This window comes from Geotrypetes seraphini, chromosome 12 (assembly GCF_902459505.1).
Source record: "Geotrypetes seraphini chromosome 12, aGeoSer1.1, whole genome shotgun sequence".
In the NCBI taxonomy this organism is placed as follows: Eukaryota; Metazoa; Chordata; class Amphibia; order Gymnophiona; family Dermophiidae; genus Geotrypetes; species Geotrypetes seraphini.
In genome coordinates this window covers 53,902,682-53,928,483 of record NC_047095.1, presented here as the reverse complement: position 1 = coordinate 53,928,483, position 25,802 = coordinate 53,902,682, and the positions used below count along the sequence as shown (strand labels likewise).

Here is a 25,802-nt window from a genome sequence, read left to right as displayed (position 1 = left end):
AAAACCCTGATGAAAGTGCCAGGTTTTGAAAAGCTGTCCAGACCTCTGGACATGTCCTTGAAAAGACATCTAGTAACCTTTCATAGAACACACTCTTAAATTTATGCGGTAACCTATAGCCAGTTAATTGCTGAATATTGACTTAACCCACTATGTGTTAGCTGGCTCCACATAAAATGGATATTCAATGCTGAAGCCTGGACATGGCCCAGTTTTTAATATCTGGGAATAATGCCAGCGGTGGTCGGTGGAACCCTTACCACTTCTGGCTGAATATTAACCTCTTTATAAATAAAAATTAGAATTATATCTATAGATCACTGTCTTGCAAACTGTTCCAAACTGCGGCACACTAAACACAGAGCCGAGGCTGGAGGGTCTCCGCACATGTGTAGATGTTGACGTGATGACATCATGCATGTGTGTGATGTCATCACGATGTCTGCACATGCGCTGAGGCACTGAGCTTGTCAATGACTAGGCTATTTGGGAGGTGCGATATACTACAATAGATAAACCATGTGCCTTAACCTGAGCTAATATATATTAACATACCTACCTTTATTTATTCAATTTTCTATACTGTTCTCCCAGGGGAGCTCAGAACGGTTTACATGAATTTATTCAGATACTCAAGCCTTTTTCCCCTGACTGTCCTGGTGGGCTCACAATCTATCTAATATCCTTGGGGCAATGGGGGGATTAAGTGATTTGCCCAGGGTCACAAGGAGGAGCATGGGTTTAAACCCACAACCTCAGGGTGCTGAGGCTGTAGCGTTAACCACTGCACCACTCTAGAAATCAACATATAGTAAAAGTGAGCCAAGTACAGGACAATCAAGCCACTGTGACATCACTGATGAGGTTGGCTCTTAGGCATTGGTGGAATGAGGCATTGTGATGTCACAATACCAGCTCTGGTGATCAGAGGCTGTAGCTTTAACCACTGCACCACACTGTGCCACAGTCTCCCCTCAGAATACTAGTGTAACACAGGCAGCAGTATTCTGTACTTCAGGGCTGCCCAAGTCCGGTCCTCGAGATCTACTGTCAGGCCAGGTTTTCAGGATATCCACAATGAATATGCATGAGAGAGATTTGTCTGCACTGCCTTCTTGGTATGTAAATCTCTCTCATGCATGTTCATTGTGGATATCCAGAAAACCTGGCCTGCCAGTAGATCTCGAGGACCGGACTTGGGCAGCCCTGCTGTACTTGATGAAGTCTCTGTCTCTGGTGCTGAAGAAAATCAATATAGAAACTGCCACAATAATCAAAACAAAATGTAATGTAATTTATTTCTTATATACCGCTACATCCGTTAGGTTCTAAGCGGTTTACAGAAAATATACATTAAGATTAGAAATAAGAAAGGTACTTGAAAAATTCCCTTACTGTCCCGAAGGCTCACAATCTAACTAAAGTACCTGGAGGGTAATAGAGAAGTGAAAAGTAGAGTTAGAGGAAAAATAAAAATAAAATAAACATTTTAACAAGACAGCATTGATCTAAATACTTTGGAAGGTAGAAGAGAGGAGAGAAAGGAATAGAAGCAGAAGGGGGAGCCGTTGAACAGTAGAATTCTGGAGAAATTTAAATGATAGAAATAGAACAAAACAAAGACAAAAGGCAAAACAATAGATAAGATTAAAGATAAATCATAAGCTGGAAAGAAAAATAAAATAAAACTTTGTCTTCAATCCACGGTTTCAGCGTCAGTGATGAAGTGGAGCAAGTAAGTTTAGGAGGAGCGATTGACGTTTCCAGAAAGGGCTTCTTCAGGGAAGAGACTTGGCAGACAGTCCCAGGATGCCTATGTCTCCTCCCCTGCGATGTTCTCCCATCCATGCATTCCCTCCCAGACACACTGCCCGTGCCCCAGCCGCTCCAAGGAGGCTGCCCCAGATGAGGCCCACGGTGAATGCAGGATTCTCTCCTCTGCGGAAAAGCCGCCCGGAGCCGACAGTCGATCTTCTTAGCGGATTGCATGGGGGGAAGAGTTCACACTCTTGGTAACCGACACATGTATAAATTATGCCAGATCATCATTGTCATTAACCCCCCCCCAAAAAAAAAAAAAAACCCATGATAAAGTCAAGACAATGCACACCATTTTGAATGACTCTTATCAACTGATAGCAGCACATGGATGGATTTAGGTGGTCTTGAAAACATATCTTAAAAATATTCCTGGATAATTGTTATAATGGGCTCGACAGACCCTGCGATCATCCAACACATGTCCAACAATGAACACAGCAAAAACCCCAGGTAAGCAAGCAATGAAGGGGAAACGAGACAAGAAAGAGAGAGCAAACAGAATCGGCAAAAGCTTTCTGCTGTGATAATGAAGCGCTGCTGCAAGAAATGGGGTGTGGATAATGTCTCTTATTTATACTTCCTCCTCATGCCAAGCATCGAAGGTTAAATGATGTCTTTGACACGAGCCGCACGTACTGAATTTAAGTTCACCACTCTGAAGTATCCAGAGGTACCCAGTACTAAGGGGGGGGGGGGGAGGGTCAGATTTGGGAAAGGCAGCAGATAACCTTTATAGTGGCAAATGACAAGGCACCCTACAATGAGCTTTTGTATAAGCCACTACCAGCACCAATTTAAGAGTCCAATAAATGCTGGAGAAACAGATTAAATAGGCAAGATCACTAGAGATTTACATAAGCCTCTAATATAATCGATTTTCAATTTAAGAGCCCGGCAGAGGAACAGACAGAGCACAGTGGACATAACATAGCATTATACTTATAGACCGCGTTACCAAAAAGTTCTACGCGGTTTACAAAAGATTATAAACATTAAACATAATCGTATATTTGAATGAGTCAGCTAGTCAGTTATTTGGAGAAAAGATAGGTTTTTCGCTGTTTTCTAAAATGTCTGTAAGAAACAGCTGTGAGCAACAATGATCGAAATTCTTTTTCATGAGAAGCTGCCTGAGATGCTAAAGAGTGATTTAGGAATTTCTTGCTTTTACAACCTTTTACAGAAGGGAAATCATTTCTCCTATTTTACTCAGATTTTTTTCAATAAGTGCTACAATCTTGACATTGATTGCAAAGTTTTAAATAAGTTGCATCCGTACTTATGGGAGTTATGCGAATTGCCACTGTCCTAACCTGGACTTGCCTTTTCTGACCTAAGTGACCAATGTAAAATTGGTCTTAGCCCATCTAATTTTGTAATCTTCTGTACTCATTTTAGACATCGCACTAGGACCTATACATTGCGCCTAAAAATCGGCACTGAAAAAAAATGTTATTCTATAAGCCGCACTTAAAGTAAGGCATAGTTTTACAGAGTAAAATTTACATCCAAGAACCGTGACTAAATTTAGGTGTGGGTGCCCTTATTCTATAATTACATGTATAATTTAAAGTAACGTCCCTGATCAGCCAATGACCTATCTACTTCTGCCTCCCCTTTTTGACTTGTGCGTAACATTTAGGCATGGATCCTGCACCTAAATTTACTCACATAACTTGTAATTGATTTTAATTTGCACCAATAATTGCTTGTTAAAATGCCAATTGTTGCTAATTAACTCATTACTCAATTACATTGCATGCACAATTTGAATACATATCCAAAATTGTGCATGCAGTTTTTAGTACTTTTTATAAAATTAGGGGGTTTGCATGCAAAATGGCATGTACAGATTATAGAATACTGCCAGTTATGTACATTATGTAACAATTGCACAACTTAGGCAGTAACTGGCACAAGCAATCAATAATTAGCTATAATTGGTGTTAATTGGCACTGCTTTGCTGGTACACATGCAACTGCATTTAGTGGGGGATGCATTAATGTTAGCGATTGTCGCTAAACCTGTTTTCACAGCTTTAGAGACGGTCGCTTTTACCGACCCGATGCGCAAAATGGCCCACCGAGTGTTTTTCCCCTCAACCGCCCATTTTCCGATCCAGCAATGCAAATGAGCTAAAACACCATGCAAAATAGCCGAGCGATAGATGAACTAACATCGTTTGGCTATTCCCCCCCCAAAAAAAAAGGGGTTATAGCAGATAAAAATATGAGTCACTCTGCTTGGTTCAAGCTATTGCCATTTGTCGGCTCATATTTTTATTGGTGTACCCTACATCGTCTGGACCCCTGAGGAAGGTGGTCTCACCGAAACACAGACCTTGTAGGGTCCGGCAGGACAATCGTACGTGTATTACAAATTCAGCCCTTCATTTGTATTTTTATTGTGAAGCATGAGTAGCAAATCGTCTTTCAGAACATCCACATCTACAGTCTGTTGTTGTCAACTTCACCGTATCACATCTAGATTTTTTTGGTCCAAAGGTACAGAAATGATACGTACACTTACAGGTTGACTTTTTGGCACATCATAAATCCCTTCCTTCTTCTGGCTGGTTGGAACCTAGATTAACGTAAATGAAATACATAATTTTAACATAGGTATCAGGTGAAAAAAAACAACAACAACCCACCTTCAGATGAACCATTGGACATCAATACCTTTCAGAAATGGAAAAGGAACAAGGAGTAGGACCAAAAAAATAAATCTGTTATAAAAGGAAACCAACACATGAGTTAATTCTGTAGGACTACTGGTTAGCTGCTATCATATGATATAAGACATGAATTTAAGGTGTTGGAGAGTTCTTCTCTACACGCTCGTACAGAAACTCAGTAGATGTTTGCTATATAGTATACTGTATGCAACAATTGCGAACACATGCATTCTGGAAGCATGAACTTCCAACAAAGGCTGTTTCATTAAGCTTGAATACAGTAGAACCAGGGGTGGACTGACAAGGATCTGGGTCCTCAGGTAATAAGGGTTTATTCCCCCCTCCCCTGGGTTTCATATCTCTCCCTCTCTCCAGATTCACTCTCCCTACCCCTGCATTGCATTTAGGTCAAAAGTTCCTTTCTACATATAGGATTCAGACGTAAGCTGCTGCCGTTGATCAGAGCCTTCTCTCTGACTTTGCAGCAGCAGGAAGTTACATCTGAAAGGGGCGGGCCGTGGCAGAGAGAAGGTTCCAGTCAGTAGTAAACAGCCTATGCTGGGGCCCTGTATGGAGAAACAAACTTTTGAGGTAAATGCATGAGGGGAGAGGGGTCAGAGACAGGGAAGATGCTGGAGCGGGGAAGGAGGTGAAAGACGGGAGACCCAAAAACGGGAAGGAAAGAGATGTCGGTCATTTAGGGAGGAGGTTCTGGGCCCTCTGGCACCACCCAGTTGCCCGAATGGTCAGTCTGCCCCTGACCAGAACTAAAACCTTAGGATCATTTTGGCACAAGCCAGGCTGTTTGACAGATCTGTCGCTGTTAAATTTGAGCATCTTACACTGCCTGTTTTAATTAAACGGTAACGGCGGGAAAATTCTCCACGATTAATTACAGCACACCCACAAGGAAGGATACAAATTTAGACCTTGACTTTAATGTTCATAATTAGTGCATACTGCAAATCCATGCTGTCTAAACGCTGCATGCTTTTAGGTAAAAATGCTTCATTAGATTCTATTATATTGAGGAACAGAAATTTCAGTGAAATAACATGTTGTCTTTATTGTGTTAGGAACAGCTGTATAAGGTTTCAACTGTACAAATGAAAAAGATGTTTTTTGTAATTGTATTTTTCAAAAACACTAGTTTCAAATAATTAAATGGGCAGGGAAGGGACTTACATTAAAATTAGTTAAGAGTTGCAAGAGAAAACAAAAAAGGCAGCATGTTGTAAATTTTCTTTTTTGGGGGGTGGGGGTGTGCATTTTACCAAGGTTTTATCTTGGGTAAAGCCTTCTTACACATGACTTTTATAAAATTGGCCCATGGTATACACACACATGGGCTGTCACTTACAACGATATGGGAAATGTGAATGAGATATCCTATGTCAATCCATGTCATTGTGAAACAAAAATGTGTGGAGGGAGGGGGGAAGGAGTGATATGGATGGGAGGGCATTTTAGAAGAGAAAAGGAGAGAGGGTGGACTTGAGGGTGATGGAGAGGGAGGGAGGGAAGCATGATGGGAGGGTATTCTGGAAGAAAAAGAGAGAAGTTTGACTTGGGGAGAGAAGGGAAGGAATGAGAGAGGGAAGATAGAGGGAGAAATGGTTGGTAGGGGTTGAAGGGAAGGAGAGACACAGCATCTCTTTCCTCTTCCTAACCCATTGCTCAGCATCAAAAGGGGAAGAGAAGAAGAACAGAAAAGAGTAATGAATGATGGGGGGTAGGGAGAGAGGAGGAGAGATGGAGAGGGTAGGAGGGAAAGGAGATGGGACAGGAAGGTGCTAGGGGGTGAAAGAAAAGGGACATGGAGAGGTCCGACAAGGAGAGTGGGTGGAGTGGAGAAATGAAGAGGGAATTCTTGAAATGGTGGGAAAGTTCAAAAAGGGGGGTGGTAAGAAGATGAGTGAGAGAAGAATGGTGAGTACAGAGGTAGAAATGTGATAATGGGGAATAGATGGAAATAGAAGGCTGGGAAATGGGAGAGCTAGGGATTGAGAGGAAATGGAAAACTATTAGGTAGCTGAAAATTAAAAAGTAGAAGGGTGAGAGAGGATAAAATTTGGGTAGACAAGGAAGAAAAAAAGGGAGGAAAGAACTGAAAGAAAAATCAATAATTTAGAGATAGGTTTAGTGAAGTAATGGAACAACAGAGAAAGAGAAAAGAAAAATGGACAGCAGACACTGGAAAGAAAATTAGCATAAGACAGACAAGAAAGCAGAAAAGAGAAACTGGGACCAAGATGACAGAAAACCAAAATGTCCAGGCAACAAAGATAGAAAAAAGTGTTTTACTTTGAATTTATTAACTGGAATATTTTAGATTTGGATATGTGCATCATAGACATTTTTATACTAAAAAAACTTTTTTTAAAAAGTGATGAAACCTGGGACACTAAAGAAAGTCAATAATTGAGAATAATTTCTAAATAACGGAAGGTATCTATGGAACAATGCTCATGCATAATAAATATAGGTCAGAAGTAGGGTGAGCAGTGGCTTAGAGAGGGTAGGTTGTGTCCGGCGTGGTGATGCCCTCATACCCTCCTTTCTGCCCCCCCATTCCTTCTGCGCCCCCACGCCACACTTGCGCCCTCCCTTCCCACACCTGTACCTCTTTAAATCTTTGCCAGCATGAACAGCTTCTTCAGCCTGCTGCTCGCAATGGCCTAGGCTTTCCCTCTGATGTCACTTCCTGGGCCCGCGACCTGGAAGTGATTTCAGAGGGAGCCAGGCAGGTGTGAGCAGCAGGACAGAATATCTGTTAGCACTAGTGAAGATTTAAAGAGGTATGTGGGGGTGGGGAAGGGAGGGTGCGGACATGGTGTTGTAGCATGGAGAGATGCCGGCACCCCCACCAAGTTGGCTCCCAGGGCGATCCATACCCCCCCCTGCCCCCCTTGCTAGGCAACTGAGGATGAGGGAGATGTCCAGTAAGCCTGCAGGCAACTGTGTTTTTCCTGATTCACCTCACTGCCATACCAAAACTACACCCAGACAAACTCTTTGGAACTGATGAATGCCAGATCACCTGCTATGAAATCCTCAGTGATCCATAATGTCATCTACGAACAGCATCTTGACATCACAGGAATTAGTAAAACCTGGCTATTTGAAAGCTGCTGCCACTGGTTTACCATTATGCCTAACAGGTTCCAACATCCAACATCAACCAAGACCAGGAATATGGGGTGGAGGGGTTGCAGTCTGGATCTGGAATACAGACTGTACAAAATCGCCATCCCCCAGCTAGATGTATCAGAATCTCTTTCCAGACTATGACTCATATAGAACACAGCGGCGAGACTAATCTATGGTTTGCAAAAATATGACCACGTATCTTCCTTTTATCGCAAACTGCATTGGCTGCCCATAGAGCCCACATCATCTTCAAATTTGGTTGTATTTATTATACAATAATAACAGGTAATCACTCTTGTATTTCATTGATGTAGTCACAGTCCCCAATCCAAAATACTCTCAAAAAGTCTGTGCTTTTTTTACTTACCCGTCAATGAAGAGTTGCAAGTTTAAAAAATATTATGAATGTACTCTTGTCATATCAGGCCGCTCTTTGGGATAAAGATTTTAAGCAACTATTCTTATTATCTTTGTCATACCTGGAGTTCAGAAGGCATTTAAAAACTTATCTATTCTCTAGATTTGTGGATAATTAATTTTCTTCAGAGTTCTATTTGTAATAAAGGGATAATCTTTTGTAAACCGCATAGATCTTTATGGTTATGCAGTCTATAAGTTGATGTTATGTTATGTTTTAATCCAGCTGCAAGAAGAGAAACCAATCGGTCTGCTCATGATATATCAAGCACCTCATAACATGTCATTAGGGCATAGACAGGGGGTGGGTAAGCAGAGTAGCAGACTTGATGGGCTGTAGCCCTTTTCTGCCGTCATCTTCTATGTTTCTATGTTTCTATCTGTAAAAGAACTCCATGACACGATTTGAATTACGCTAGGATGGTGATCATGGGAGAGTTCATTCTACACATTGAAACCCCAGATGCCACCACAGCTGTCTTCCTGAACACAATGACAGCACTAGGATTCACACTGGTGATCAATTTGCCAACCCTTGAAAAGGGTTAGAGCTGGTAATCAACAAAGGGGTTGACATTCAGAATACTGGGATAGCAGTATTGAAATAACACCCCTATCATGGATAGACCAAGTTTCCAAGTTTATTAGTTTTTAATATCCCGATCATAAAACAAATATCTGACCGGTTAACAATAAAATTTAAAATAGGTTAGAAAGAAATAGTAGTTTGGTGTATTTGAATAATTAGAGTAAACATATAAAACATATACTGACAGACCTGAAAGTGAGGATAAGTGGGGAGGAAGGGAGAAGTTACATATTATTAGAGGAAATGAGATAGAGGGAAGGGATAGAACATGAGGAATGGGGATACATGGTAAAAGTGATATGCGCTGAAGAAAAGTTAATTTTGAGAGTTACAGGTAAACTGCACTTAAAAAGAAATTTATAAATAAAAATAAATAAATAAATATATAATTAGAGATTAAGATTTGTCAAAGGCATCTTGAAATAGGAAGGTTTTAAGATTAGTCTTGAATTTTGGTAGATGAAGTTCATCGCGGAGAAATTGGGGGAGAGAATTCCATAATGTGGGGGCAGTTATAGCGAAATTAGTTTTCCTAGTATAGTAGGATTCTTTTAAGGATGGAATGAAAAGGAGTTTTTGGTCAGTAGATCTTAAGGAACGGGGAGAACTTTGGGGTATTAATAATTTATCAAGAAATAAGGGCAAGTGGGAGAGTTTGATTTTAAAAGAGAGCAGTATAATTTTATAGATTATACGGTGGGTGACAGGGAGCCAATGCGCCTCTTTAAGAAGTGGGGTGACGTGTTCAAATTTACCTATTTTGTAGATGAGTTTAATTGCTGTATTTTGTTTTTGTTTTTTGTTTTTTTAAATTTTTTATTTATATTTTGAATATATTATCAAGAATAAACTTCTTGTACAGAATATGATTAAGTCAACATAACATAAAACAAATGAAGTAACATTTATATAACGAAATTACTATTTACTCAATCAAAATTAAAGTCCCAAAATTTGAGATCCAAGATGTTCCTGAGTGAGAAACTATTTAAAAGAAAAAGAAAAATTCAAATTACAAATTAGGCGGTCAGATGAGAATGGACCAAGAGTAAATTTATGCATTGAGATTTTCTTAATCCCCTTCAAGGCCCCTCCTGGAGAGAAATCCTGTCAGCTGCGAGGGTTCAAAGAAAATATAATTGCAAGATTTATACTTTACAATGCATTTACAAGGATATCGTAAAAGAAATGATGCCCCCATTGCAGCAACCCCAGGCTTAAGAAGCAAAAATTCCTTCCTTCGTTTCTGAGATTCCCTTGTCACATCCGGAAATAATTGAACTTTATATCCAAGAAATTCTTTATGTCTGTTCTTAAAGTAAAGCTGTAATATCCAATTTTTATCTGGTGATAAAACCACCGTAGCCAATAGGGTAGCTGGGATAGCTACCTCCCTCATTGAAGATTCCAATAATGATGTTATTTGTTCGCCCTGACCTTGTTGTTCTAATTGATGTTGTTCTTGCAAATTTTTGGATGTTGGCAAATAATATATTTTAGAGAAAGGAGGAAAAGCATCATTAGGAACATTAAGAACCTCACTAAAGTACTTTTTCAAAACTTCTTTTGCTGATAAAGAAGGAATCTTTGGGAAGTTCAAAAATCTAAGATTATTCAACCGCATATTATTTTCCATCATTTCCACCTTTCTCCTAAGGTTGAGATTGTCTTTAATCAGTGTCGTTTGGACTTGATTTACTTCACTTATCTTTTTATCTATTTTTTCCACATTATTTTTCATCAATATATTTTCCTGTTTAAGTCCATTTATTTCATTTCTTTGTTCTAGGAATTTGTCTTCTAGTGCTTTAATTTGTGGTGACAATGTTTGTCCCAGAGTAATTACCAAGTCCCAAATAGAGTCTAGGGTAACATTCATGGGTTTAGGAACAGAGAATATACTTGCTTGCATTGTCCCAGCTTCCACAGCAATGGCAGTCTTCTCCCTCTGGGAACCTTGCTCTATTTCATGTCCCTTCGTTGTTCTCACTTCATGTCCTCTTCCTCCGGTGCTACGCCCATTTCAGCCTCCCGGGAAATGAAGTCTGCCTCCTCGGACTGACTACTCTCCCGTGGAGAGCTAGCACGCTGCGGCTGAGGGGGCGGGGTTCTGGCGTCGGGGCTCAGAGTAGACTCTAGCCCAGGGAAGCTTGCCGCGACCTCACTCCTTCCCGGCGATTCCAGCGGGCGACTCCCCGATGCAGCTGCTGCCTCTTGGTTTAGACGCCGCAAGAAATCCTCCATGGACATCTGAAGAGGAGTCTCCGGGCGCCTCGAGGCTCCAGAAGCACCTTTCCCTCTCCTTTTCGGCATCGATAAAGCAGTAAGTAAACGTTGTTACGTGGAATCTCTGGCGGCGTCTCTCTCACTCTCATCAGCTCACGGCCATCTTGGATCTTGCTGTATTTTGTATGAGTTGTAAACGTCGAAGTTCTTTTTGGGGTAGTCCATTTAAAAGAGAGTTACAGTAATCTAAGTGGGAAATGACTAAGGAATGAATTAGAATATTAATTGAGTCAGCATTTAGAATAGAATTGAGTGAACGGATGATGCGCAATTTAAAGAAACAGGTTTTTACAACTGAACTTATGTGGTCATGAAAAGTAAGCTCTCTATCTAAAGTAATGCCTAGTAATTTTATTTTAGTGTCCATAAATAATGGTGCAGATTTGATGTAAATTGTTCCTAGTAATGATTCAGATTTTTTAATGGGAAGAAGGAGACCACAAGATTTATCAACGTTGAGTGAAAGTTTATTTGAAAAGAGCCAATCACTTATAGTATCTAATTTGGAATTTAGATCGTTAATATCTGAAGGGTTTGAAGTATTGATCGGGTAAAGCAGCTGTATATCATCAGCATAAGCGAAAATTGAGAATCCTAATGATTGGGCAAGAGAAAGAAGAGGGGATAGAAAGATATTGAATAATAGCGGGGATAAAATAGAGCCCTGAGGCACTCCAAAAGTTTGGGTTACCGAAGAAGAAGTTTGGTTATTTACATGAACTTTAGAGTAACGTTCGTGAAAGTAGGATATAAACCAGTTGAGAGCGTGACCTGTGATATTACAATCTATTAGTCTAGATAAAAGTAAAGAATGGTCTATGGTATCAAATGCTGCAGATAAATCAAGGGAAATTAATATAACAGATTTTAGATGATCGTGAAAATATTGTATAGTTGTAATAAGGCCGAGTAATGATAATTCAGTGGAATGTGAAGTTCGAAAGCCGGTTTGATAAGGATGTAGGGCATGTGTTTGATCAAAGAATTCTGACAATTGAGAATGAATAATTTTTTCGGTGAGTTTAGAGATTAAAGGCAAATTGGCGATAGGACGGTAGTTGTTGGGTAAAGAGGGATTAGTGTTGTATTGTTTAAGTTTTGGGATAGACCATTTTCGAATTAAATTTTCCCTAATTGACCATCTGAAACAACTGGCACATCCCAGAATTTGGAAGGAGAACAGAGACAAGAAAAAGCTGGCTGCTGAGAATTTCCTAGAGGCTTTGAACTATCCACATATGGATGAAATGACAACTATCCTTCCCCTCGCTAAAAGGCATTTCCCACACAGGAAAGCTAGGGACCTCCCTCCACTTCAAAATCACTGAGCTTTGGAACAACCTTACCTCCCCTCTTTGGAACTTGAGCTCTCTCCAAGTTTTCCGCAAACATCTGAAAACCTGGCTTTTCTCAAAAATGTAAGTCTCCCTCCAACTTAGGAATCAAGGAAACTCTTATATCTTGGCATCCCAAGTCCTCTAAATTTTCTTCACACTTCTATCTCTAACCCTCTGTTGTAGTTCCTATTTCTTCTACTGTAAACCGCACCGAGCTCTACGAACATGGAGATGATGCGGTATACAAACCTAAGGATTAGATTAGATTAGGACAGATTGATAGCTGGAATACACACTTAGCCAAGACTTTCTAGCAGTTTTATAGTGGCACCTGGTGGCTCCTGCTGAAGAGAAGGTGCTGCTTGCCCTGTACGGGGCAAGAGCGGAGAGGTGGAGCTCTGCAAAAGTCAGCCTCTGGCGTCACTGGGATGCCAGGAGGTGCTACAAAACTGCTAGAACACCGTGGTATGTGGCCTGTGGTCACAAGCCCATGGGCGCATGCTCATAGGGGCATGATCAAAGGAGAACGCCTCTTTGCAGCCCCTTCAGAGCCTATTGAGGCGGTGACAGAAGAGATAGTTTATCTTCAGTTTGAGCTACTGTTTATTTTTTATTAGTCTGGGAAGGCATCCTAAGATGGGTAAAAAGGAAAGGAGTTGTTAAGGGTCCTAAGAGATCATTGCAAGGCCCGATGGACTCTTTCACAATTTTTGGTGGTTCCATTTCTACACCTATTTCCATGAAACCTCCTTCACCACAGGACAGGAATAGCTTAGAGGCTACCTTGTTGAGCCCAGATTCACACTCTCCTCCTAATCCACCTATTTCTGGTCCTGGAAGCAGTGGCGTAGCGAGAGTGAGAGGCGCCCAGAGTGGTGGTGCCCCTCCCCCACCTCCACATGTTCCTTCTCCTCCCCCCTCCTGCCATGTTTACACTGCTTCCCTTCCTCCCCGTACCTCTGTAATGTTCCTGGTGCAGGCAGCAACCCCCAACTTGCTGTCGCACCAGCGTCGGCTCTTCCTCTGCCATCACTTCCTAGGCGTGGGTCCAGGAAATGACATCAGAGAAGGAGTCGACGCTGGCACAGCAGCAGGTTGGAAATTGCTGCTCTCTGGGAGCGTTACAGAGGTATGGGGGAAGGGAAGCGGCACGCACACACAGGGTAGCGGGGAAGCAGGGAAGAAGTGGGGGAACAGAGTGGAGGACAAAGGGAGGACAGAGCGGGGGGGGGGCAGAGGGAGGATGGGTGCCTGAACCCTCACCAAGATGATGCCTGGGGTGGACCACCCTCTCTGTTCCCCCCCCTTTACTACACCACTGATTGGAAGTAGCTTGTTTTTTGGGACTGGTCCACATGATGGAGAACCTCCCCAACCTTAATAGATGTTATCTTCCTCTGAATGGTGGGCCTGCCCCTTCCCGGTGCATTGTGGGATGCACTGGGGAGGGGCCTAGGGCCTGATTGGCCCAGGCATCTAAGACCCCACCCATAGGAGAGGCCTTAGGCACCTGGGCCAACCGGAATTGGGCCATTTGCCTAATGTCCCTCTGTCCCTCCTATGGGCAGGGCCTTAGGCACATGGGCCAACCGAATCCCTATGCACTCCAACATCCTTTCTGAACTAAGGTAATCCTATTCCTGTGTTAAGTCTAAACTGACTAGCTGGCATGTGCCAATGTGAATATGCTAGTTGGATGTTGTTTCCAAATCCACTCCCTGCCCATGACATACCACCTCCCAAAAATATATATTCAGTGCTATTTAACTGGCCAGGAATAGCTCTTAGCGGGTTAAACAGCACTTAGCCAGCTAAGCACTAATATATTCAGGGTGAGATGGACGCTGAATATTTGTGCTTAGTGGCTAGCAGCAAGCTGACTATCCACAAAAATTTAAAGCACTAGCCAGCTACATTTGGCAGCCAAATTGGGTGACAGGTCAAAAGCGTGCAAGACAATCGCACGCGGACAAAATCGCGCAGACAACTCAGTTCAAGGAGCTACCTCACTTGCTATATTCTAATCTCTGGTTTGTGGCTGAGAATGACCAATCGGGATGCAGCTTTCATCCAAGTATTCTGTGGTCTTAATAGCCAGCTGCCAAGTTCCCTGCAGCTTGTTCTCAATATAACACTGCTCTGTTTACCTTAAACTTTTATACCTATCGTAAAAAAAAATAAATAAATAAAGCTCTTTCACAGTTGTAAAAAAAGTGCTACTAACTCTAATAGCTTAAGACTGAAAACAAATGCCTCCTGCCTCGTAAAGGCCACAGCTTATTTTCATTCAGGCCAAAAGAGACTTATATTCCTTTGTAAGGGAACCAGGAGGGGTTATCACTTAATCTAGCAGGACAATCTATTAAACTGCTTTTAATGAAAGATACGAAATGTATAGTGTATTTATTTAAGAATGAAACAGCGCTACTCATATAGCTATTAAAAGCTGCCTTGCAAATGACCAACTGTGAAAACGGCAAAGCGAAATGGTATAGGATGAAGAGATGAGGCTTAAAATCAATGTTTTTTTCCCCATATTATAAGGTCTGGCACATGATGCATTTCTTAAACTTAGGATACATATATTCTGAAAGTTGTAGGCGAGGAAAACGGCGATGGAATTCAAAAAAGGGTGGGATAAAAATAGAGGATCTCTAATTGGAAAACGCAGGATGTAAAGTAAAGAACTAAGGCCGGTATTGGACAGACCTGCACGGTCTGTGTCTCATATATGGTGATTCGGTGTAGGACGGGCTGGTCACGTTACGCCCCTAATGATTGATTCCCACTGGCTGCCAATTAGCCATCGCATCACCTTTAAGTTACTACTTTTAGTTTATAAAACGCTAATTTATAACGAACCTCAATTCATATCCAGAATGCTCACTCCTCTTAATACTTCACGATCTTTGCGATCCACTTCTCAAAATCTCCTAACTATTCCATCCCTGAAAATTGTAGGCACTAGAAGACACGATATGTTTTCTGTAATGGCTCCTCAATTATGGAACTCATTACCTCAATATATTAGAGAAGAAAAGGATCTTTTAAAAAAATCCTTAAAAACCTATCTTTTTAAAGACGCTTTTAACAGTTAAACTTTAGTTATACAACTAAACACTTTAACCCTTTACCCTCCCTTTTGTTTTTCCCCTTTGTGTTTATTCTCTCTAAGAAAGAATTGTAACTTTTCCCTTCTCTCCTCCCTGACTCATGTTGGTTTAACCTGTAAGACTCTTGTTATTTTATTGGATGTTATAACTATGTTTTTTTTTAGAAAATTGTACATCGCTTAGCAAATTGAATAAGCGATTCATCAAATACCAATAAAAACTTGAAACTTGAAATGGGAACTCCACTGATTTGGACATGAGAATGTTACTGGCCAGATTTTACGGTAGATGTCCTGCAAACAACGGGATGGTTGGATAGGCTGGAGTGAGCTTGGACGGCAGCTTCAGCATTTGGAACCAGAGTTTACAGTCTGTGGCCCAGAAATATCAAAGAAGAGACAAGTTGATTTAATCATGTATTTTTTTAAATGGGTATAACTTATGGGCAGACTGGATGGACCGTTCAGGTCTTTATCTGCCGTCATTTACTAGGTGTACACCTGGCGGGGCCTCCGCGTGTGCGGATCGCCGGACTTGATGGACCGAAGGTCTGATCCGGAGATGGCAGTTCTTATGTTCTTATGTTACTATGTTAGTAGGTTTGCACAGAGTAAACTATTCCCAACCAAGTAAATCCTATCAGAAAATCATATATGTTTTGTATAGGTGATTCACTTTTTGAGTTGCTTTGCTTTGGTTTGCAAGGCATCATAGCAGATTGCAATTTTCCGTTTTATAGATGATTGCTTTGTTGTATGTATCATTTGATTTGGATTTATTATAATAATTTAAACTGTTCTAACTTGCCTGGAACACACAGTTAGATGGGTGAGAGGTAAGATACCTTCGAAAGCTCATCATAAAATGCATTGAGCTAGTCCAATAAAAAAAAATAGGCATTACCTTATCTCCTTTGTTGTAGTTCTTTATACTACCCTGTTAACTTCCTGAAACAAATCATGTTATTGGGTAGAGTTCAGGTCTTAAGACTGGTTAGGTTCTTTTGAATTGTAGGTCTGAAGCTAACTTGTAGTAAGGTTTTGCAGTTATGCAAACTAACAGCCAGTTACGATGAATGCTAACAGCAAAGCCTCCGAGTTAAACGCTGAGGGTGTTTTCAACAATTTCCATTCAGTTAATGCAGAGAAAAATGCTTCATTGTGAGCTAACTGAACGGCAGATAAAATGATATGGATGTCTGCACATACTCAGGTGATGTTAACTGCCCCGTGTTATCTCTTGCATTCAGAGTTAAAGTAAAAAAAAAAAAAAAAAACCTTCAACAGCAAAAGAAACTGTGGGGAAGATGTTCTTGACGCAGGCGTTTATTCAACCAATAAGAAGACTCATTAAAAATCCACATGTGCACAAACTGGAGAGGACACAACATGGACCGTGTTTCGGCTAAAGATGCTTTCCTCAGGGGTCCAGGACAGTAGCCACTCAACGATTAGAGGCACATTTGTGGATAATAAAATATTTTGTAGAAATTAACTAGGCTCCAAAAGGAACATCCCTTGTGACCCTGGACAAGTCACTTAAATTCAGAAAATACCAAATTTTTTTTTAGCAACTCCCAATGATAAAATCAAAGAAACAATGATACGTGTAAATGGGATGGATTACATTATCGAACAATCTTTAAAAATATTGGGAGTAACTTTGGATAAACACCTCACATTGGAAAAACATTCAGATTTAATATTTAAAAAAAGCATTTCAGTGCTTTGGAAGCTCCGCACCATCAAGAAGTACTTTGATGAAGCCTCTTTTCGCTTGTTAACTCAATCTTCCATTTTAAGTATTCTGGACTACTGTAACATCATATATTTGGGTGCTTTAAAGAAAATTCTCAAAAAGTTGAGAGTAGTTCAGAATATGGCTGTTCGTTTTATTTTTGGTTTAAAAAAATGGGAGCATGAAGGCTGCCAATCAGGTGGAGAAAGCTTCCTCCAGGGCAAGACAAATGATGGGTTGTATCCGTAGAGGTTTTGTCAGCAGGAGACCTGAAGTCATCATGCCGTTGTACAGATCCATGGTGAGGCCTCACTTGGAGTACTACGTTCAATTCTGGAGACCACATTACCGTAAGGACATGCTGAGGATCGAGTCAGTTCAGCGAATGGCCACCAGGATGTTCTCGGGGCTCAAGGATCTAACGTATGAAGAAAGACTAAAAAAGTTGCGGTTGTATTCACTTGAGGAACGAAGAGAGAGGGGAGACATGATTGAAACGTTCAAGTACATCAAGGGTCGCATCGAGTCGGAAGATAATATTTTCTGTCTCGTGGGTCCCTCGACCACCAGAGGGCATCCGCTGAAAATCAGGGGAGGGAAGTTTCATAGCAACTCCAGAAAGTACTTCTTCACCGAAAGAGTGGTGGATCAGTGGAACAGACTCCCACTGCAGGTAATAGAGGCCAGCAACGTGATGGATTTCAAGAGAAAATGGGATGCTCACGTGGGATCTTTAAGGGAGTAAATTCAGGGGGGGGCGGATAATTGGCAGGGGCAGACTCGATGGGCTATGGCCCTTTTCTGCCACCATTTTCTATGTTTCTATGTTTACTCCATTCTATCAAAAGCTTCATTGGCTGCCATTGGAATCCAGAGTCTTATTGAAATTTTCATGTATCTGCTACCAGGCTCTCTCACCCCTCATTTTATTCTGAATTACATTAATAAGAGCTCTCGAAGAGTACACTTGTTTGCATATCCCTCAATAAAATCCTAAGAACATAAGAAATGCCTTCACCGGATCAGACCATTGGGTCCATCTAGTAAGGTGACCCGCAAGCGCGGCGGCCAAGCTAGGTGTTGCCTGATAAAGACCCGTATCCTGCAATGTGATTTGCAAGAAGGTATGCATCCAACTTGCCCTTGAATCCCAGAATGGTGGTTTCCGTCACAACCTCCTCCAGGAGAGCATTCCAAGTGTCCACCATTCGCTGTGTGAAAAAGAACTTCCTGATATTTGTCCTGGACCTGTTGCCCCTCAGTTTCAGTACATGACCTCGTGTCCGAGTCCTGTCATTACAAAAGGTTCCTCGACAGAACCTTTTCTTTTCAGGCGGCCACACTGAATACATGGCTTGCCAAAACTGCGTTAGAAGCTTCCTCTTATCTTTGATTTTAGAAAACAGATAAAAACGCAATTATTCAATAGACTGGCAACCTAATGTATCTTATTACATACTTATAATTGTTATCTCATGTTAAATTGTTTTTATCTTCCCACTGTAAGCTTTTAACTTTGCCGAAATTTTAGATGATTTCAATTTTAAATATCTATTTGATTGATGTGAACCGCCTAGAACTCCCGGGTATGGCGGTATATAAAAATAAACTATTATTATTATTATTATTAATCCCCCCATTGCCCCAGGTGCAATAGAGAGGGTGTGAGTCCAATGGGACAGACACCGGGAAAAATGTTTGAGTACCTGAATGGAAACCACTTAGCCTTAGGCCAAAAGTGGAATATAGATAATTAAATAAATAAACATGGAGAAAAGCTGAACAGTGTCTGCAACGCAGAGGCTACAATTTTGCCGTCCTCTTTATCTGCTGGTAATTTCCACCATATTAACTGTAATACACCTATTCTGTGTTAATTGTTAATACAGCAGATAATTCATGTTAATTACCAAGAAGTTGCATTAACTGCTAATGTGGTGCCTGCATTCATTGTTAGGGTGTTCTAATTTCCATGCTAACAGCTAAGGCAATTTAGTGAATAGGCCTTTCAGTACAATGCCTCTTACTGACAAAGGCCGCTCACTCTGCAGAGCCAGATCCATTTTTTGCTTTTACATTTAAATAGTCACAAAAGTAAATCCTAACAAAACTTTCTATATGGTTCGTTCTGGTGGGCAAGTCTTTGCTCTAGTTATAGATTTGAAAGGATAAATGCTGAGACTTTGGGGCATGGTAGTATATTTAAATTGATATGAGGCCCATAGACGTCTTAAGTTACCTCATTATAATTTGTTGAATGAGAGTCAATTTTTGTTTATTTTAATACATATCCAGGGAAGGGTGGGAGGGGGAACGGAGGTTATTTATGTCATAAATTGATTTTTAAATTTCTACGCTTGGGATGGTTGGGAAGATATCATTATTTAGAATAGGGTAAAGTTTTTTTGTGGTAATATATGTTTTTGTGTTTTATTGGATAAATATTGGGTGGGTCGGGAAAAATGGTTGATTATGAACATGTGTAAGTTGGATGTGCTTTTATTGTATCATTATACGTTGCATTTGTTGTATTGCACTTTTGAAATTTTGAAAATCAATAAAAAAATTTTAAAAAACAGTTTATATATGGGAGAGGAAATGGATTTGTATACTGCTTCTTTACAGTTATACAACCAGAGAAGAGCGACTAAGATGGTTAAGGGGCTGGAGGAGCTGCCGTACAGCGAAAGATTAGAGAAACTGGGCCTCTTCTCCCTCGAACAGAGGAGATTGAGAGGGGACATGATCGAAACATTCAAGGTACTGAAGGGGATAGACTTAGTAGATAAGGGCAGGTTATTCACCCTCTCCAAAGTAGGGAGAACGAGAGGGCACCCTCTAAGGTTAAAAGGGGATAGATTCCGTACAAACGTAAGGAAGTTCTTCTTCACCCAGAGAGTGGTAGAAAGCTGGAACGCTCTTCTGGAGGCTGTTATAGGGGAAAACACCCTCCAAGGAATCAAGACAAAGTTAGACAAGTTTCTGCTGAACAAGAGCGTGCGTTGGTAGGGATAGTCTCAGTTAGGGTGCTGGTCTTAGACCAGAGGGCCGCCGTGTGAGCGGACTGCTGGGCATGATGGACCACTGGTCTGACCCAGCAGCGGCAATTCTTATGTTCTTATATACAAATACTGAGGCAATGGAGGATTAAGAGATCCTTTTACTAAGGCGCGTTAGCGGTTTTAGTGCGTGCTAAACGCTAATGCGTCCAGAGCCTATAATGGACACAAGGAGCAGCCCTAGGACTTGATCCCACGACCTCTGGGCGCAGAGACAGCAGCTGTACCACTAAGCCCCTCCGCACTTATGCTTTGTATAGGCGATCCACTTTTTCCGTTGCGGTGCCTTGGTTTGCTAGGCATCACATTAAAACGCACTTTTCTGTTTCACGGGCGATTGTTTCATCGTTTGATTTTGCCGTACAATTTAACCTGTGCTGTAAACACATAATCGGAATGGGTGAGAGGCAAGATGGTTCATGGTAGGCAATGTCTGTTAACTGAAGCTAATTTGGGGGTCCTTTTATGAAGGTGTGCTAATCGATTTAGCACACGTTAAAGATTAGTGCACGCTAAATGCCAAGATATCCGTATTTCTATGGGCATCTTAGCATTTAGCGCGCGCCAAAATCGGTTAGCGCGCCTTGATAAAAGGTGTGCTAACCAATATTATTAGGGAACCTGTTTACGAACTTGCAATAAGGTTTTGCAGTTATGCCAACAGCCACCTACAATGAACGCCAACGGCAGAGCCTCCAAGTTATCTGAATAAATTATTTAGAGTGGGTCCTTTTAAACTGACTGATCCATTTCTGTCTCTATGCTGGGTTGTTATTAACCCAAAACCATCTCAATGTCCTTGACGTTCCTTGAATTTTCTTTTAAACTTTTTTTAGGCCTCAGACTAGCCATTAGGTGCTATGCATTTCTATGGTCACCAAACAAACTTATGGCAATGGCATCCTCATTAGCCCCATTATATATTTTTTCACATTTTTCTTATTTAAAGTGCTCAGTGCTATTTTTCTTTAGTGTGTCATATAACTTAATTCTTAAAATTATTATAACTTAATTGACTTATCTTAAGCCAGTCTTGTCTCGTACTATCATCGGGAAGGGACCTGTCATTCCGACATGTTTCGCCTTCTGGCTGTTTCAAGAAAAGTCCCCCCCTTTTCAAACTTGTTCGCACCAACCCAATCTGTATAATGCTTATTGAGATCACCTTCCCGATGATAGTACGAGGCAAGACTGACTTAAGATAATGGCTGGGAGGGTGTAGATGGGCTGGAGTAAGTCTTAACAGAGATTTCAGCAGTTGGAACCCAAGCACAGGACCGGGTAAAGGTTTGGATTCTTGCCCAGAAATAACTAAGAAGAAAAAAAAAAAAAAATTTAAATTGAATCAGGTTGGGTAGACTGGATGGACCATTCGGGTCTTTATCTGCCGTCATCTACTATGTTACTATGTAATTAAGTTATAATAATTTTAAGAATTAAGTTATATGAGACACTAAAGAAAAATAGCACTGAGCACTTTAAATAAGAAAAATGTGAAAAAATATATAATGAGGCTAATGAGGATGCCCATTGCCATAAGTTTGTTTGGTGACCATAGAAATGCGTAGCACCTAATGGCTAGTCTGAGGCCTAAAAAAAGTTTAAAAGAAAATTAAAGGAACATCAAGGACATTGAGATGGTTTTGGATTAGTTATGTTTTCAATGTCTTACATTTGACTGCAGGAGATACTACCCCATTCAACCAACGATGAAGATCCTAGGAGTAATACTAGACCAAAGCCTAACCATGAAGGACCACATAGACTCCTTAATCAAAAGAGGGTTCTTCACTCTCTGGAAACTTAAATCCATTAAGGCGTACTTCCACACTTCAGCTTTCAGAATGCTAGTACAATCCCTAATACTAAACCACCTGGACTATTGCAACATCACCCATCTGACGATCCCCCAGAAGCAAATGCAAAGACTACAACTGATACAAAATGCAGCAGTCAGGATGATTTTCGGGCTGAAGAAGTCAGATCACATAACCCCTTCTTACCGACTCCTACACTGGCTGCCGATGGAGGCGCGCACAAAGTTCAAGCTAGGATGTCTCTGCTTCAAAGTATTAAATGGCCTAGCCCCAAAATACATCACAGATCTCTTCTCATTCCCAACCAACAGACACGAAAGAAAAACACACATGAAATTTGTTTCCCCACCGGCTAGAGGGTGCAAATATAAGAGATACCATCAACAACTGCTATCATATCAAGCAGCCATATGGGGAAAAGACCTAGAAAAACTCATAGCACACACAAACAACTATGAAGAATTCAGGAAACACCTAAAAACTTACCTATTCTTGAAACACCTAAGCAACGAACCGGAACATCAACCCCCTCGTAACACCATCACATAACTAAACTCGCAAACTGTTAACCCCAACCCCTAATCACTATCTACGAACACTCTATTCAAGTCACGGAATACTTCTACTTCTGAACAAACAGCTTGGCACTTCCGGGCCTTACAACACACAAACTGTTGTTAAAATTATTATTATTATTAATATTATCAGATGTAACCTGCTTTACTTTATAAGTCATTGTACGAGAAGTATACTGCTAAACTCTTTAATTCATTGTACGTAAAGCCTCTCTTTATTGTATTTACATTTTCTTCATTGTATTCACAATCTCTTTTACTGTAAACCGCCTAGAAGTCGCAAGATAGCTGGCGGTATATAAAAATAAAGTTATTATTATTATTATTATACTGTTGAAGGGTTATTATTAAAACTTAAATGGTTGCATGCACCCTCCCCGGTCACTGTTTCTTCAGGAATGTTTTCATTCTGAGCTCATGAAACAAATCCGACATAAACCTTGTGGGCCTGATATTCAGTTGGCAGCAAACACCGTTTTGCTGACTGCTGCTGGTGTTAAACCCGGAAATTGAATGCAAGGCCATGTCTGGGCATCAGCATTGACCCCTCCCCCCCCCTTTTACATAGCTGTGGTAGCGGCTGCCGTGCGGCAAATGCCCATTAAATCCTTATGGGCATCAGAGCGATTACTGCAGCTTTGTAAAAGGAGCCCTGAATTTCCAGGTTTGAGGAGCCAGCTAACTCATAGCAGGTTAAGTGCAATTTTCAGCACTTAACCTGCTATGGATTATTGCACAGATATAGGATTGACTTTTATGTAGTTAATCTGGACAGTTAAGTGTTGAATATTGGCACTTTAGTGGTGTACCTAGGGTTTGTGACACCCAGGGCCAATCATTTTTAACAATCCCCCATATAAAAAAATACTTTTAGTAACCCTTTGGTATGCCACTGCCTGAGGAGGGGATTTTGGTCTGCAAAAGTTAGTAAAAAATGTATTAAAATTAGTTCAATAAAATGATTTCTTTATTTCCATTTTCTTTTTATACATGTTTATCAATACAGCTACAATAATACTTTATTCTAAAGCAAGAACAAAAATAATCTTTTTTCTACCTTTTTGTCATCTCTGGTTTCTGCTTTCCTCTTCTCTTCACTCTCCATTCTATCCGTCTACCCTTTTTCTCTGTTCCTTCCATTTTTCTCTGTCCCCACTTCCTCCCCCATGCTCTTACATCTCTCTCTTCTTTCCTTCCTACCCAACTCACCCCATGGTCTGGCATCTCTCTCTTCTCTTTTCCTACCATCCTTCCCACCCCAACTCACCCCATGGTCTGGCATCTGCTTCCTTTCCTCCATGCCTCCATGCTCTCCTCTCCTTCTTTCATCTCTCCCTCTCCCTCCATGCTCTGGCATCTCAGTCTCCTTCCCTTCCCTCCCCATGGTCTGGCATCTTTCTCTCCTCCCCTTCCCTGGTCTTCCTTCTCCTTCCCTCCCTCTTCCCAATCGAGTGCAGCATTTTTCTTCCCCTTTATCTCTTTGTCACTCCCCAGCCGGCAGCGCATTGTTCAGAACTCACTGCTCTTGCTTGCATTGGGCCTTCCTCTCTGCTGGGTCCCGCCTATTTCCTGTTTTCGCAAAGGCAGGACCCGGCAGAGAGGAAGGCCTGATGCTGGCAGAGCAGCAAATTGTGAATGCTGCTGCTGCCGGAAGATGTTCCCGGTGTTGGACCATGACGCCGGCCTTCACTTGGAGCACCCTCTTATGGGCTTCCACCTTGGTATGCCACTGCGTCACTTAACTAGTCAAGTATTGACACCACCTCCAGAAAACCCCAAAATATCCAGTTTCATGTTGGGCACTAACCAGACCTTTTCATTGTCACTAACTAGTTAAGTGCTGATTAACGACCAGTTAGCCATGAACAAGTAATTTTTAAACTGACCAGGAGCTGCTCATGGCTAGTTAAATCATGTTGAATATTGGGTCCTGAAAGACCACAGGCTCTTTTCTAATGGAAAGATATTTTGCCAGTTTAAGAATCCTGGCTTCTGATGCACTAAGATTGTTAAGCTAACCAGGACGCTGTGCAAAAAGCTTTTTTATTTTTTTAATCCTGAAAAATACTTGCAACATTTTGTGCCACCAGTAAATCAAGCCCTAGGTTTTGGTAAAACTGAAGCACGGGAGGACTTGACATTCATGCTCTGCATGCAATAACGTTCGGGGATGTTCATTCGGTTCCACATTCACTAGTCACAAGGCAGGCAGCAACTGTGTACCTGGTAAATGTTTTCTTCCATATCAGGATCACGGATTGGTTCATGTCCCGCCTCAAACACAATATACTATTACATCAGCAGCCAGTGGGGAAAAGAGCAAATGTCAGACAGAAGGAAAACACAAAGAAGTTTGGGAAGGTCAGATACAAAGTCACAAGCAAGTGATACACACAGTAAAATCAGCAGCCAAGTATAACTGGCTTGCTATAAAGTAAGGGTACATACTGATACATTTTTCATTTTGTTTATGTTTCTAACTTTTACATTTTATTTCACTATGTAGGCGAAACAAAATTTAAATAACGGCAACAGAAAACAACGTCAGGTCTCCCTGGCCACTTTTCCCTGCTGCCAAGAAACCCTTAACATCAAAGTCATTCTACCAGTTCCCCTCCCCACCCCCTCAGGAAGCAGCTCAGGCTCCCTTTTACCTCATTCATGGCAGCAGTGTCTTTACGGAGCACGGGTGACTTCTAGTTGCCTCTACTATGCCAGTTCGGTTTTTCAAAATGGCTGCCATCCATGCAAAATGATTGGTTGGCATGTAGGACAAAAATTCAGACTGGCTTGGGCCTCGGGTCAGTTGACATCATTTTGTAAAATTGCACCAGCAGACTAGACAAAACAGGGGATCACTTCTGCTCTGCTGCCATAAAAGGGATATAAGGATGAGGAGACTGGTGAAGGATTAGCACCATGGTGGTGGGGGCTTGTTTTTTTCTTCAAGGAGACAAAAACAAATGAAGGGCCCCTTTTACAAAGCTGTAGCAAACGTGACGTGGCCCATTCAATTCCTATAGGCTGCGTCACGTTTGCTATGTTGAGACTCGCTACCACAGACGAGGACCATAGTGCAGTTCTGTTGCGACCTCTCCTTTTTTTCCATCTATACTCACTGATCTCCTCCCATGGTTTTCAGTGTCACTTCTATGCTGACGACTCCCAGATCTACCTCTCCACACCAGATATCTCTACAGGAATCCAGGTCTGAGTCTCAGCC

At 41.3% G+C, this 25,802-nt stretch overlaps 1 protein-coding gene across 16 annotated transcripts in view; it reads right to left on the bottom strand.

Moving 5' to 3' along the window:
- The window catches only part of DAB1 (DAB adaptor protein 1), a 692,719-nt gene that overhangs the window by 53,271 nt on the left and 613,646 nt on the right, over positions 1-25,802 (bottom strand). For 11 of the 16 annotated variants that reach the window (XM_033916678.1, XM_033916677.1, XM_033916676.1 and 8 more), the window contains 2 exons: positions 24,803-24,868; positions 4,346-4,405 (listed from right to left, as the gene is read on the bottom strand). In XM_033916678.1, coding sequence (XP_033772569.1) covers positions 4,346-4,405; positions 24,803-24,868 — 126 coding nt within the window. The remainder of the gene's footprint in view (positions 1-4,345; positions 4,406-24,802; positions 24,869-25,802) is intronic. The other 5 variants (XM_033916688.1, XM_033916691.1, XM_033916692.1 and 2 more) reach the window with 3 other exon arrangements.